This window comes from Loxodonta africana, chromosome 3 (assembly GCF_030014295.1).
Source record: "Loxodonta africana isolate mLoxAfr1 chromosome 3, mLoxAfr1.hap2, whole genome shotgun sequence".
NCBI classification, from domain to species: Eukaryota; Metazoa; Chordata; class Mammalia; order Proboscidea; family Elephantidae; genus Loxodonta; species Loxodonta africana.
This window is the reverse complement of record NC_087344.1, coordinates 104,675,500-104,692,369: the sequence shown is the minus strand read 5'-3', so window position 1 is coordinate 104,692,369 and position 16,870 is coordinate 104,675,500. Positions and strand designations below refer to the sequence as shown.

General features: G+C 37.6%; 1 protein-coding gene across 1 annotated transcript in view; it reads right to left on the bottom strand.

Moving 5' to 3' along the window:
* UBE2U (ubiquitin conjugating enzyme E2 U) overlaps positions 1 to 16,870 on the bottom strand; it is a 77,861-nt gene that overhangs the window by 42,627 nt on the left and 18,364 nt on the right. The window contains exons 5-8 of the mRNA XM_064279956.1: positions 14,154 to 14,274; positions 9,672 to 9,720; positions 9,556 to 9,562; positions 2,198 to 2,330 (exon numbers count right to left, since the gene is read on the bottom strand). Of these exons, the coding sequence (XP_064136026.1) occupies positions 2,198 to 2,330; positions 9,556 to 9,562; positions 9,672 to 9,720; positions 14,154 to 14,274 (310 nt within the window). The remainder of the gene's footprint in view (positions 1 to 2,197; positions 2,331 to 9,555; positions 9,563 to 9,671; positions 9,721 to 14,153; positions 14,275 to 16,870) is intronic.

The window sequence follows — 16,870 nt, the reverse complement described above, 5'->3', positions numbered from 1 at the left end:
ATTGTGGTGTTGGTGAAGAATATTGAATATACCATGGACTGCCAAAAGAATGAACAAATCTGTCTTGGAAGAAGTGCGGCCAGAATGCTCCTTAGAGGCAAGGATGGCGAGACCACGTCTTACGTACTTTGAACATGTTGTCAGGAGGAATCAGTCCCTGGAGAAGGACATCATGCTTGGCAGAGTACAGGGTCAGCAGAAAAGAGGAAGACCCTCAACGAGGTGGATTGACACAGTGGCTGCAACAATGAGCTCAAGCATACCAACGATTGTAAGGATGGCGCAGGACAGGGAAGTGTTTCGTTCTGTTGTGCATAGGGTCGCTAAGAGTTGGAACCAACTCGACGGCATCTAACAACAACAGAACTGCCTCATAGGATTTTCAAGGCTGTAATCTTTATGGAAGCAAGCTGCCACATCTTTCTCCTGAGGAAGGACTGATAGATTCAAACCACTGACCTTTCAGTTAGCAGCTGAGCTCTTAACCACTGTGCTGCCAGGGCTCCTGTATACGTCTGTACATACTTGTTAAGTTCCTACCACTTTTTGCCTTGATTTGTGCCTTAATAAAACTAGATACTATTTTTTGTCTGATATTTTGTTTTCTTGGAACCAACTAGGAGACTGTCCCAATGATGTGATGAGATACAAAGGAGCCTCAGATGAAGACCATGGCCACAGGAATGGCGTGGGGGAGAAGCATTCACGGAGATGCAGCAGATAAATTCGACAAGATTTAATAAGGGAGATAAAGAAGTGTAGGGTCACTTCTATGATTCTGGCTTGGGCAAGTCACTCCAAGAATGGTAATCTACCACTAACCAAGAGAGGTAATAAAGGAGCAAGGGCAGTTTTCAGGGGGAAGATCATGAATTCACTTTGGGGCATCTTAAGTATGAGATGTCTGTAACATGTGTTGCTGAGACGTCCAATGCACAGTTGTAAACATGCGTGTGCAATTCAGAAGAGAGGTCTGGCTAGAGATGTGGCTTAAAGGATCACTGGAATGTAGGATAATGAAAACCATGGCCGTGGATAAGGTCCTCCAGAGATAGTGCATAGAGAGGATGAAATGAAGAAGGAATTGCTAAGGAAAATGGCAAAGAAGCGCTCAGGACAGTAGGAGAGGAACCATGGGCATAAGGTGTCTTCTAAGTTAAGAAAGGTGTAACTGATGAAAGTTCAAGTCAGATAGGGACTAAAATCTGGGAATTAGGAAGTCACTGGTAACTTTAGAATGCACCATTTTAGCAGATGGCTGAGGCAAAGTCACATTTCAGTAGGCACGTGTGGACTGGGGAGCCCACTTCAATCCACATAATGAAATCGTACTCTGAAGATCTGATTAAATAGGACCAGGAAATTATCCAGATGTCTCATTTTGTCTTTTTAGCTCCTAATGTTTGATGGTAAAACGTCTCCCCAGAGTGGCACAAGCGATTTGTGCTCGAACCTACCCACTAGCTCCGTGGAACAAAGCCCTGAAGAACTGCTTCCACAAAGATTACAGCCAAGAAAACCCTAAGGAGCAGTTCTACTCTCTAACACATGGGGTCAGCATTAATTAGAATGACTCGATAGCAATGGGTGTTGGTATGATGATAACACATGTTTTTCTCCTCTTAGATAAAATTGAGCCGCTCTAGCTAGGATCATGGAAATCCTGGCAGCATAGTGGCAAAGATATATGGCTGCTAACCAAAAGATTGGCAGTTCAAATTCACCAGGCACTCCCTGGGAACCCTATGGGGCAGTTCTACTCAGTCCTTTAGGGTTGCTATCAGTCGGAATCTACTTTTGTTTGTTTGTTTTAGCTAGGCTCATATGCTTTCTTGCTTTCTATCTACTTTCCCTAGCTTAGAGGATAACTGGGCTTAGAATGAAAAAGGTTTTCTCCTGCAGTGAAGGCTTGTTTCTAGGGTGAAGGGAGTAAAATTAACTTCATAAGATTGAGAACTTCATCTTTTATTCCTATCTTTCCTTTTGGCTTTTAATCAGACTTCAGTCCAGGATTCTATACAAAAAAGGATCTAAATGAATACTTGTTGAATGAATAAAAGTACAGAGCCAAAAGAAACGTTTATCACCCTCACACTGGAAATGTGTGTCAATTAGTCTTTGAAAGAAAGACAAGCTGAGAATAATTAAGAGATAAGTATATACCAGAAGGACGTAGGATGAGGCTGGATCACCTTACCTGGAGTTCTGTAATATTCTGTGGTATTCGATGTGGCTATCACAGACCATGTCTCATAGTAATCGTTAAATGAAACATCTTTAACTGATCTGGAAATATAAATTAAAATCAGACAATGAGTAGTTTGCAAATTCTCTTTTTAAAATTATCTTATCAGAGTGGACTGTTCAGAGAGCAATATCTTGTCATAAGACGTTAGACCAATTTGCAAATTTTATAGTATATCTGACATATTCATTTCAACACTAGAAAATCAAATCACATAAAAGAACATCGGTCCAAATCATTTTTCAATAGTAAATGTACATGTGTACCCATGTGTATATTATGAAACATATAGGTTTAAATTGTCTTCCATGACTCACATTAATAAAAAAGATCTTTAGGAAAAGAATTGTCTAAGTTTTCTCATTCTAAAATAAAAAATTTTCTTAAACTTTTATTCCAAATTTTAGTAAAATCACCTGTATTTACTTTTTACCATAAGGAGAGAATAAAAGCATCAGAATTGAGATTGGTTTAATTTTACACAGAATATGGTCACTTTCAAAGTGGGGAAAAACAATACTTTTCTAATATTCCTGCCTACACTTTTCCTTCCTTGTGCTAAATATTACTATGTCCTAATGGGATAGTAAAGATTGTTATAAGGTATTAAACAGGAACTAAAAAGGAGTCAAATAACTGTCTTTCCAAGTTTTTTTTCCTACAAACAAAAAAAAAAATTATTCTGGGTATATATATATATATAAAATAAAATTTTCCATTTTAACTATTCTTAAGTGTACAATTGAATAGTATTTTTTATATTCACAATATTGGGCAACTATCACCACTACCTAGTTCTAAACTTTTCATCACCTGAAACAGAAACTCTGTACCTACAATTTTTTTTTAGAGATTCTCAGCACTCCATAAACAAAACATTACTTTGGGGTATTTTTCAGACATGTGAAATCATCAATTAACTGGCTTAAATAGATGTCTAGAATCAAAATGTTAAAGGCCTAATGTCTATTTTCCAATCTAAATTCCCAGCTCTTTGGAGAAAGAAGCAACTTTTCACTTAGAACAAGTAAATTAGCTTTAATTTTTATAGGTAAATTCTAGGAACTTAAAGTACATATTTGACTCAATTTTCAAGTTAATGGGGGCAATATGGAAATGTGTTAATGCATTCATTTATTTAAACCACAACTACTGACACCTAATTTTAAAACTAATATTTTTCAAACCTTTTATTACTTTTGCAATCACACTTAAATAGAAATCTGAAACTTGGTGAAGATAAATTAATCATTACTATTATTGCTTCCAGAGCTTCACGCAGTGCTTTAGACTACTAAATGATATACTAAACTAACATTAATTTGCCAACAAAATGTTTCAGCATTTGGTGACGGAGGTAACAAAATGAAAGGCTGCATTATATCTCCTGCATGAAAAAGCTTGTGATCAATTTGCTGTCACAGATCATTTAGCAGACAACAATGACCCAAGAGGAAGGAAACTGTCAACACACTGTCTAGTGAAAAAAAATACACCATCTTCAGGCACAATCGTCTCCATTGTTTTTTGTCTGTTTGAGGACGACCCATGACCCTCTCCCTTCCCAAGGGTGTCCTGTTCAATTTCAAACTGTTAGCCTTCAGGGATTTTCTTTTTTCCCCCAGAATAATTAAAAATATTACCCTAAAAGGTATAACTGTAGTATAGTTTGGATATACAAAGCTGAATGTCTTAAACATTTGTGAATATTTGTATTTTCAATTCTACAAAGGAAACAGCTCCTTAAAATGAAAGAATAGTAACTACATTTTACTATTATTCAAATACACTACTAAGCCTACAGGAATATATACATACAGTATAAAAAAAAAGCACATGTGTTTATAGTTTCAACCAATAATAGAAATTTATTGACTATTATCATTGGCATTATGAATATAAAAAAGTAGAAGACATAATTTTAAACTGAACAGAGCTTAGTATCCTGTTGGGAAAATAAGATATATAACTGGACTAGTAAATAGAACTGCTTTAGATATTAACATAATAAGGTGCACAACATGTAGCACAGACATTTGGAGAATACAATTACAGTTATTTCTTTTGCAGTGGTAATAAGCACAAAAGAAGTTGAAGGATGGAGATGTGACTGTGTCTTGAAGCCATTAGAAAGAGTCACTTGGGATATGGGACTTGAAAAAAAAGAAGGAGCATTCTAGGCCAGGGAAGCAGTATTAGCAATAGCTTAGATGGGAATGTACGTAGAGGCTACTGGGGGAAGGGATGATAGCAACATGACAATTGACCAGAATGGAGAGTTCCAAATTTAGAGGAGAGGGAATTTGATAAAGCATGTGAAATCAGGCAGTGCAGGGCCATCAAATTTAGGCAGAGGACAGGTTAGAGTTGATTCAGTAGACTTGATTCATTAGGTCATTGAGAGCCAACAGAAGTTCTTGAATAAAAGCAAAGAAATTATGAAATCAGTGTCTGGACAAGAGCTTACTCTGGCATTAGTACACAGGTAGATAATATAAGGGAGATTCTGTGTGGGGGACCAGGAGATACTGAGAGCTAATGCTAAAAAAAAAATGCTAGGGTGGGAGCAAAGGTTACAAAGGGGAGGAGATGAATCTAAGAGACAATGCTAAAGAATTGACAGAATGGATTGCTTGATAGGGTATGAAATGTTAAGAAGTTCAAAGGTCAAATATTCTAAAGCATGGAAGAATTTTTGCTCTTAATAGGAAGTATCAGGTGAAACTGATATAGAAGATGAGTTTGATTTCAGACATGGTTTTTAGGTGATGATTAGGGTAGGAAAGTGGAAAAGGCCTTTAGGAGTATGATAAAAAAAATTGAGACTGAAAATAAGAGATTGGGGTAAAAGCAACATAAAAGCTGATAGATGCCACCATTAGGAAAAAACTCCAAAGGAGTGTTTAGAAAAGAAAGAGCAGAATCCAATTCACAGTGAAGAGGAGCCAGTGAAAGAAACACAAAGAATCACTAAGGGTAAAAGAGATTCAGAGGAGTGTCATTTCATGGAAGTAACAACATCCAGCCGTAAGCAAAGCCTGAATCTCTGAATGGAATCTTCCTTTCCGCCATGATCTAGTTGTGTAGCGTCATGGCTAAGAGTACAGACTCCGGAATCAGCGGGCCTGGGTGAAAACACACTCTAGTACCACTACTTATTAGCTGTGTGAGCCAGGACAAGTTATCTAACTTTTCATGCTTGTTTTCTCATCTATAAAATTAAGATTTTCTCATGCAGTTGTTGTGAGCTTTCAGTGGACTAATGCATGAAAAATCAAACAGGAAGTTTAGCACCTAGTCAGTGTCAGCTGATCTCCATTGCCTTAGGTTAGTACCTCATGATTTGTCTCCTGCAAATGCTAACAGTTTTCTGTTTTCCTATACTCAGTCTCTCCCTATTCCAGGTTATCGAGCTTCTTTTTAAAAACCTCTTTTGGCTATCTAATTCAATGGGATGAAGTCTAAACACTTTCAAATAGGATCCAAGACTCTTCACCATCTGCCCATTTCCAGCCTTTTCTTCATTATTCATCCCCACATCTACAGGCTCCATTACACAGGACTTCCTGCCATTCCTGATCATAACGTAGTATTAAATTTCTGTATCTGCACAACCAGTTTTATCTAGAAACTCTTTTCTGTGTCTGTCAAAGTCTTACTCATCAAGATTCAGTTCCAGTAAAAATGTTATCTTCTCTATAAAAGGTTGTTATAAATGGAAATTGTGGTTGCCTCCCCAGTAGCAATTCCATTCTTCCCCTATTATGTAGAAGCCATGTGGTCTGAATAAGATTGTTCCCGTACCTAGTTCTAAGTCAGGGGCCTGATCAGTTCAGGGCTGTCTGACCATGGTGATTAGTTTAGGGACCTAAAATTATCTAATCAGAGTGAAGCTTACTGTAGTTGTCTAGTGTGTCTTAATATCTGGGAGTGTAAGTTTTCTAACTTTGTTCTTCAATATTACCATGATTATGCTAGATCTTTTACATTTCTATATACATTTTGGAAACTCCAGTGGTGTAGTGGTTAAGAGCTAAGGGTGCCTGGTCCTGCATCAGCCTCACAATCATTGTTATGCTTGAGCCCACTGTTGTAGCCACTGTGTCAATCCATTTCATAGAGGGTCTTCCTCTTTTTCACTGACCCTCTACTTTACCAAGCATGATGTCCTTCTCCAGGGAATGGTCCCTCTTGATAACATGTCCAAAGTACATAAGGCAAAGTCTCATCTCCCTAGCTTCTAAGGAATATTCTGGCTGTACTTCTTCCAAGACAGATTGTTCATTTTTCTCGCAGTCCATGGTAGATTCAATATTCTTCAACACCATAACTAAAAGGCATCAATTCTTCTTCAGTCTTCCTTATTCACTGTCCAGCTTTTGCATGCACACAAGGCCATTGAAAACACCATGGCTTGGGTCAGGCACACCTTAGTCTTTAAAGTGACATCTTTGCTATTCAACACCTTAAAAAGGTCTTTTGCTGCAGATTTACCCAATGCAATGCAACATTTGATTTCTCGACTGCTGCTTCCATGCACATTGATTGTGGATCTGAGTAAAATGAAATCCTTCACAACTTCAATCTTTTTTCCATTTACCACAATGTTGCTTATTGGTCCAGTTGTGAGGATTTTTGTTTTCTTTATGTTGAGGTGCAACCCGTACTGAAGGCTGTGGTCTTTGATCTTCATTAGTAAGTGCTTCAAGTCCTCTTCACTTTCAGCAAGAAAGGTTGTGTTGTCTGCATATCGCAGGTTGTTAATGGGTCTGTCTTCAATCCTGCTACCAGTTCTTCATATAGTCCAGCTTCTCAGATTATTTGCTCTGTGTACAGGCTGAATAAGTGTGATAAAAGGCTGAATAAGTGTGATAAAAGGCTGAATAAGTGTGGTGAAAGGATACAACCCTAATATATACCTTTCCTGACTTTAAACCACGCAATATCCCATTGTTCTCTTCTAAGGACTGCCTCTTTGTCTATGTACAGGTTCCTCATGAGCACAATTAAGTGCTCTGGAATTCCCATTCTTCGCAATGTTATCCATAATTTGTTATGATCTACACAGTTATCACGTGTTATCAGAAGGGATCAGTCCCTGGAGGAGGACATTATGGTAGGTAAAGTGGAGGGTCAGTGTAAAAGAGGAAGACCCACAATGAGATAGATTGACACAGTAGCTGCAACAATGTGCTCAAGCATAACAATGCTGTGAAGATGGCGCCAGAGCAAGGAGTGATTTGTACTGTTGTACACAGGGTTGCTATGAGTTGGAACCAACTCGATGTCACCTAACAACAATGACAACAAAATCAGGCATTTCAAACTCAGCATTTACCTACACAAAACTCTTTCTTTATACCCTAAAACCTGTGTCTCTACTAATCTCCTCCATCTCAATAAATAATAGCACTGCTTGCCAGCTCAAACTAAAATTTTGTGATTATCCTTGATTCTACTTTCTCTCACATACCACATCTGATCACTTAAGGCTTCTTCAAACCATATTTTGAATTTATTTACTTTAACCACTTTTATCCCTTTCCATATCTATGCCTCTAATCCTAGTCCAAACCACCATCATCTCTCCCCTAATCTACTGAAATATCTTACTAATTCTCCTTCTTTTATATTCCTTACAATATATTCCTTGCACAGCAGCTAAAGTAGTGCTTATTAAATGTAAATCGGATTATATTCCAATTCCCGTTGCAAGTATAATAATATACAAATTCCTTCCCAGGTTTATGAAGTTCTAAGTGGCCTCTTCCTACTTCTCTTCCTTCATCATCCACCCTGATTGGCTTTCCCTCTGTTGTGTTCCGACTACCCAGGTCTTTTTCTGGTCCTCTAACACACCATGCTTATATCCAATTCAGGGTCTTCGCATTAGTTATTCCCTCTGTTTCGAATGCTCCTCTCCTAAACCTTGCATGGACGATTCCTTATAATTTATATCCCAGCTTAAACAACACCTCTTCAGAGAAATCTTTTTTAATCACCTAGGTAGCCAGCCAGCTATCCAACATTACCATAGTTAATTCTCTATATAATACTTTTTGATATTTTCCTTATTTACTAACTTTTGTGCTTATATTCTATCTTACGCTTTCTCATTAAACGCAAGAGAATGTGTCTTTCTTACTTACCACTGTACCCCCTCACATCTTATTGCATATGATGCTTTATAAGGAGTTCTGATGTGCAACAGTAAAGTGCTCGACTGTTAAATGCAATGTTGACTATTTGAACCCACCTAGTGGCTCCGCAGAGCCCTGCTAGTGAAATGGTTAAAAGCTCAGGCTGCCAACCAAAAGATTGGCAGTTCAAATCCACCAGTGGCTCCTTGGAAACCCTATGGGGCAGTTCTATTCTGTCCTATAGGGTTGCTATGAGTCAGAATCAAGTTGATGGCACACAACGACAGCAACAAAGTAGCTCTGCAAGAGAAAGACCTAGCAGTCTGCTCCTGTGAGGATTATAGCCTAGAAAATCATGTGCAGAAGTTCTACTCTGTCCTTGGGATCACTATGAGTCTAAATAGACTTGATGGCCTCTAACAACAATTCCCACTACCGCATGCCAAACTACTGTACTAACTCACAAACAGAAGCCACTTACATTACCTAATTTTATTCATCTTTTGTGAAGAAAGGGAAACCTGAGCTGAAGCATTACTTCAACGCTAGTTAGTTGATGGTTTTCTGTATCCTGTTGGCTGGTGAAATGCTTAAGAAACAAAACGGTACAGGACCATATGTAAGAGTATGGGCCTGTACATTGCACAGGTGTTCATGGCTGAATTGTCACATTGTCAGGTTGTCTCCCAAATGGTGCAACAGCTTTAGCCCTAATTCTCACTATTTTCCTCTATAATCTTATCTTCTCCTTAATTACTTGGATTTTTGTAATCTATCATCGTTTGGGAAACCCTGGTGGCGTAGTGGTTAAGTGTTACGGCTGCTAACCAAGAGGTCGGCGGTTTGAATCCACCAATGCACTCCTTGGAAACTCTGTTGGGCAGTTCTACTCTGTCCTATAGGGTCACTATGAGTCAGAATCGACTGGATGGCAGTGGATTTGGTTTTGTTTTGGGTATAATCGTTTGTGCTCCTTAATTACTTGGATTTTTGTAATCGATAATAGTTTGTGCTTATGTTGGTAGCACATTTTTTACGATTTCAAAAATAAAAATGGGCAGGTTAATAGAGTTACATTCAATTTTAATTTGATAGTTTAGAAAGAACTGATCATTTTCCACATTTTTACTAAAGACAACTCTTTAAAAAATTATTGTAAGAAAAACATACCTTCTTCCTTTCACAGGTTAAAAAAAAAATTCAATTATAGATAGAAAATATCAGCAGTTTGAATAATGACCCTTTACTAAACAAATCTATGTAGAATTGTGTAAAGAAAAACTTACTTGACAAATTCCTGTGGCTCTTCAGATGACACAGAGCTGCCATTTCCCACTGTAAAGGAAAATACGAAGAGATTCTAGTTAACATGGAAAATTGAATATGTGGTTTTATGTGCCCTCTTTCCAAAGCTTCAACAAAATGGTAATAAAAGTATAAAAATGAGGTGTAAAACCTCAAGTAGAGCAAAAAAATAAAGATGTTAATTCTTTTTTTTTTTTCCAGGATGGAAAATGGTTGTCAAATGGTACTTGTCTTAGCAGGTTATAGAAATTTGAAACTTCATTGCATGATGAGGTAAAGTCAATAGGAAGTGAGTTGATTTGCACTTCAGAACTTCAGAAAATATTCTAATGTTGGAGGTACCAAATACCTTTGAAAGCAGGGGTATGGCACAGACCCCCACAGACTTACAGCCTCATCTTCTGCAATGCAGTGACCACCCCTTCCCTACCCAGGCAGAGGGGAGGATATTTAATCTCTAGAGAAACTGAGCCAAAGAGGTTTAGGACTAGAGAACACTAGGCACAAATCAGACCAGGAGTATGGTAAGAGACCGAAATGGGGGATAAATCAAATAAGTCATATTGAACACGTAAGATTCCTGGTTCTTTCTCCCTACTCAGGTTCCAGATTATAAGCAGCTAGTGGCTACCTCTTGCCAGGCACAAGATTGGACAATTGATCTCAAAAAAATAAATAACCCCTTGCCATCAAGTCAATTCTGACTCACAGCAACCGTTTAGGCAGAGTAGAACTGCCCCATAGGGTTTATAAGGCTGTATGTAATCTTTACAGAAGCAGACTGCCACATCTTTCTCCCGTTAAGTGGCTGGTGGGTTCAAACCACCGACATTTCAGTTGGCAGACAAGTGCTTAACCACTGTGTCAACAGGGTTCCTTCAAAAGAAATAAACCCACTGCCCTCGAGTTGATTCCGACTCATAGGGACCCTTTAGGACAGAGTAGAACTGCCCCATAGAGTTTCCAAGAAGTGCCTGGTGGACTTGAACTGCTGATCTTCTGGTTAGCAGCCGTAGCACATAACTACTATGCCACCAGGATTTCCTCAAGAGAAATAGTTAGGCTTAATTAATGAAAATGGCCAGGTCCTTGCTAAATAACCCTATAATGAAGCAAAACAGTCTACAGAACTTCCAATCTATTTAACGTATCATTCATCATAGGTCCCTCATATAAATGGACAGCCAAAGGTCGCCAAATATTTGAGCAAGGCCAACATCATGAAAGACAGCAACCAAACAAATAAGCAAGGGGAAAAATGCGAAATAGAAACATATTTTTCTGGAAATCTCTCAGAAAATAGAACAAAAGACAAAGAGCTGTATAATAGGAGAGAATAGATTTTTTAAAATTAGAGGATCAGGTCCAACAACCAAATCACAAGAGATCTAGAAGAGAGAACAGGAAAAATGGAGGAGGAAGAAAAAAAAAAATCATATAAGAAAATTTCCTAGAACTAAAGGATTAAAGTGCCCTACACGATGAGTGAGGAGAACAAAAACAAAAGACAAACATCATCATGAAATTTCAAATCTCTGGAAACAGAAGATTCTAAAAGCTTCTAGAAAGTACAAATAAATCACACATGAAGAACTGGACATTTGAATGAAATCACACATCTCAAGAGCAACACTAGAACCTAGAAGGTAAGAAAGAATCTTTAAAATTCTGAAAGATAATTATTTCCAAACTAAAATTCAATATTAAACAAACTATGAACATATGAGAGTAGAATAAATATATTTTTAGACACACAAAGTCATTGAAGATTTAGCTCCCATGCACCCTTTCTTAAAGAAGCTCCTAAAAGATGTGCTACAATAAAATGAAGGAACAAATGAACAAAGAGGAAAATGAAGGATCAAACAGGAGTGCCAACCCAGGATGCAGGCTAAAGGGTAGTCCCAGGATACCCATGGTGCAGGTCTAGACGACTGCCAATTCAGAACTAAAAGAGAAGGATGGAGCACCACAGGAAAGAAATCTCCAAAGGGGAGGTGGGGGAGAGGGGGATGGATGTGTTTGACCACCCTGGGGGAGTCATTTTATAGCTTTGTCAGCAAGTTTAGGAGACGATTGGGGGTAGAGCTATAAGAGACAAGGAAATGAAAAATTAGGACATTTGTACAAGAAACAATCATACATGGCTCACCTGTGAAGAATATTTGTATAGTCATAATAAAGTAACCAAGCACTGTGATGTAACTATATCAGGAGGATAAGAGAGAGGAAGAATAGGTGGGAATGGCAGCATAAGAACGAAATCTTTACGTTTTGTAAGGAGTCTACAAATAATTTCTAAAACTGAACACCCAAGAAATATTAGTATAGATAAGCTTAGAATATAGTGTAAATTCCAGAAGAAACAGCCAAATATGGTGAAAGTGGTTCTTGCTCCTGGGGGGCAGCACTCAGGGATGTAAGGGATGGGCTTCCAAGGTTGGCAAAAACAAAATCTATTGCACAGAATCAGTTACTGTAAAAAATTCCTTAAAACCAGCTTTAAAATTACTGTTCAGCTGAAAATGGACATGTTGTTGTTAGGTGCCATCAAGTTGGTTCTGACTGATAGCCACCCTAAGTACAACAGAACGAAACACTGCCCGGTCTCGCGCCATCCTCACAATCGTCGTTATGCTTGAGCCCATTTTTGCAGCCACTGTGTCAATCCATCTTGCTGAGGGTCCTCTTCTTTTTTGCTGATCCTCAACTTTACTACTCCAGGGACGGGTCCTTCCTGATAACATGTCCAAAGTATGTGAGATGAAGTCTCACCATCCTTGCTTCCAAGGAGCATTCTAACTATACTTCTTCCAAGGCAGATTTGTTTGTTCTTCTGGCAGTCCATGGTATGTATATTCAGTATTCTTCACCAACATCATAACTCAAAGGCATCAGTTCTTTGGTCTTCCTTATTCTTTGTCCAGTTTTCACATTCCAATAGGGCAATTGAAAACACCATGGCTTGGGTCAGGTGCACCTTAGTCCTCTAAGTGACATCTTTGCTTTTTAACACTTTCAAGAGGTCTTTTGCAGCCAATTTGTCCAATGCAATGCATCTTTTGATTTCTTGACTATTACTTCCATGGACGTTGATTATGGGTCCAAGTAAAATGAAATCCTTGACAAGGTCAAAGTTTTCTCTGTTTATTGTGATGTTGCTTATTGGTCCAGTTGTGAGGATTTTTGTTTTCTTTATGTTGAGGTGTAATCCATACTGAAGGCTGTAGTCTTTAATCTTCATCAGTAAGTGTTGCAAGTCTTTTTCACTTTCATGGACATGGCTTTATTACATAGATTAATTCTTTGTAACAATAGTGCTACGCGCTCAATAAAAAGTTGAGTGATGTGCATCATTCATTCATTCAGTCAGTAATTTCACCAATATTTACCGAGTGCCAGTACTCTTATAGGTGCAAGGGATACCATAGTGAATCGTGAGTACTTCAGGTATGCTACAATATTTTGGTAGGTCAGACAGAGGGTCAGCGTGAAGTGGTGCCACTCCTTCTATGTACAAACCAGCTTCAAAATTGTCACAGAATGTTAGATGAACTCTGCAACAACCACAGCATGTTCAGAGATACCAAAAAGGATGCTTGGTTAACATCCCCTTGATTTTCATCAGACCCAGAAGCCCTGTGGAAGAGCACTTAAACTTGGTCACTATTGTACAGACCTGTCTAATGGACTAGAAAAAAAAGACAATGGATATCTGAGAGAAAAACATCATGAGACACCAGTTTGGCAGAGTCTGATTAGCAAGGCCTGGTGACTGGGGAGGTAATGATACCAGGTACTAAGCAAGGGGACTGTGCACTACTGGAAGGAAAAGGCAGGATATAAATGAAAGAACTGTGCCACTAGAGGCCCAGCTCTGAGCTGTGGGAAACCTCTCTAGATAGAAGGAGCCAACAGCATTGTTCTGCTAAATGGGAAGAGCATGGGGCAATGGAGTTAGCAGTAAACAGGCAGGATGAACAATGAGCAAACCAAAGGGCTCAGCAGAGCAGAAAAATTGACAGGCTCCATTTCTACTGGACCTTTAGAAGGAATACCTGGGGCGGAAGCTCTCCAGAAAAAAAAGCTGAATATTTTGCTAAGATCAGTAAGATCTGAGGTACTCCAAGTGAAGCTTGAGAAATATCCATTATAGATCAAAGAGTTAAAATTAGATGTTGTATCTTTGTGATGGGTAGACTAGCTCCAATTGGCATCATCCATCCCTATGATCACCATTTAAAGATACTATGCTTAAGTTTCTGATGATCTTTAAAAAAAAAAAAAAAGATCACACTGACTGTGTTGACAAAGAGAGTAGGAGAAATCTTAGTACCATTTCATTGCTGAAAATGGATATAGAAAATATTCACATTTCCTTATAAAACAGTTATTTGCTAGATCACTTATTTGCTATAAGAGTATAATTAATAATTGCCAAATAACAAGTAGGCACTTCTTACATTGTAATGGCTGGTTGAAAAGCTTTAGAACTGTTATTTGGTACAGAGATTCATCAGCCATCAGCATTCGGGCTGCTTCCAAGTTCACCGGATTTTCTAGTACCGGATTAGAAAGCATAACCTATAGGAAAACATATACAACATATAGTTTTTAAATAAACTTTTTCTCGAAGCAAAAAGATTGTAGTTAAATAAATGCACGTACTGAGACTTGGGCACATTTTAATATTCCTCCAGATTGTCAAATGATTAATTTGGTATCAGTAATAATTTTCTATCCCTGTTGTAACAAACTACCACAAATTTAGCAGCTTAAAACAACACAAATTTACTATCTCACATTTCTGTAGGTGAGAACCTTGGGATACTTGGGCTGGTTTATATGCTTCAGGTTTTTCAAGACTGAAATGAAGGTGTTGGTTATCTGGGATCCTATCAGAAGGCTCTGGGAAGAATTGGCTTCCAAGCTCATTCTGGTGTTGGCTGAATTCACTTTCTTGCAACTGTAAAACTGAGGTCCTCGCTTCTGTGCTGGCTGTCAACTGGGAGACATTCTTAGCTCTTAGTCATCTCTCTCCAGTCCTTGGATATGTCTCCCTACATCCAGAGCCAACAGTGGCATGATGAATCCTTCCCATGTGTGGAACCTCTGACTTCCCATCACCATATCCTTCTGGATCTTCCACTTTATTTCTTGGTTTGACTCTTCTACCTTCCTTCTCTGCTTTTGAGGGCTGATGTGATTATGTAGTGACTTTGGGTCCAGGTGGATAATCCAGATAATCTCCCTATTTTAAGGTCATTTGATTAGTAACCTTAATTCCTCTGCAAAGTCTTTTCAGCACATACCTAGATTAGTGTTTGATTTGAAGAACTGTGAAGTGAGGCACAGGAATCTTGGGAGGACACCTTTAGAATTCTACCTACTACAGTATCTGCAGCTGTAAAAGTAGATGACCAGTAGTAACTAAAATTTAATAGTTATGCTAACACGTGACCCTGTTTCTCTGACACTTCAAAATTAATACTATCTAAATTGTGATTATCTATCCAATAATTCAGTATTTTGAACATGTAAATGACATAATAAAATAATAACCACCAAAAGACTGAAATGTAGATACAGGTCAAAGTTAACAATTGTGGCTTAAGAGTCATGTAAATGATGACAAATTAATAAAAGCAAATGTTTGACAATGAATATTTTAAAAGAAACAGAGTTTTCTTCTGTTTTCCTGTTTGGAAGACACACTGGGCTATATTTCCAAGAATATTATAATTGTGTAAATAAGGATTTGGTGTGGATTGTGCTATACCTTTCAAAGTGGGTGGGAAGTACATGGAATTTATCTTTAAGAGTAAGTGGAGAGATAATCTTACCCAGAGAAGCGCATCTGGTAAAGTTTATCCAATAATCTTCTCATTAACCATTGTGCCTAAGACTTATTCATATAATGTGCTCGAAAGTCATTAATTGTACTTAATGATTTTTAAGAACTGGTAATATAAAGCATATAAGTCAGACACCCTGCTAAAATGGTATATATAAGTCCAACTTTTAAATTATCTATGAAATAAAAACCTTTCTAAGGGATAAGTATAACAATTTGAAACATCAGTAAACAACTACACCAGTAGGTAAATTTTATAATATCCAATTAAATAAAACCCCATGAATTTGGAGTTCATTCTATGAATGAGTGTTGAGTTGATATTTACCTTTGCATATATGGAAGTAAACGTTTTCCAAAAAATTTAAATTATAAAAAATTTAGGTAGAGATGATTAATGTATTTGACTTTAAAAAATTTAAAAACATCATTTCAAGTACCACTCAGTAGAATAATAATGTAATAATTATAAACGTGTCTCAACTGTTCTTCAAAAGGGAATGAATAGTCAGTAATTATGGTCTATACCTGCACTGTCCATTGCAGTAGACACTAGTCATATGTGGTGATTTAAATTACTTAAAATTAAATAAAATTAAAAACTCAGTTATCAGTTGCACTAGCCACATTTCAAGTGATCAGTAGCAACATGTAGCTAATGACTATTGTATTGGACGATGCAGATATCAAATACTTTTATCAATACAGAAAGTTCTATTAGACAGCATTGACCTTCAAAGGGCTATCAAATTTCCATTAATGTATTGGTTGTAGCAACATGAAAATTATTTGAGATAAAATACAAAGTGAAAAAGAAGCAGGCTATATACATACATACCATAATTGCAACAATGTAAAAGTTTAGGTTCATTCATTTATTCATTTGATTTTTTATTGTTAGCTACTGATGAGTCAGTTTTGACTCCTTGTGACCTTATGGATCGCAGTACCTACTAAATGCCAGCACTACCCTGGGTAGATACTGGGAAGTCAAAGATGAATTAGAAGCAACATATCAAAAAAATAATACACCATGACCAAGTGGGATTAATCCCAGGTATGGTTCAGTATTAGAAAATCAATCCATATAATCCACCACATAAATAAAACAAAGGAAAAGAATCACATGATCATCTCAATTGATGCAGAAAAGGCATTTGATAAAGTTCAACACCCATTCCTGATTAAAAAAACTCTCACCAAAATAGGAATAGAAGGGAAATTCTTCAACATAAGTAAAGGCATATATACAAAACCAATCCCACCCACCCACTGCCGAAAACCAATAGCCAACGTTATTCTCAGTGGAGAGAGAGTGAAAACATT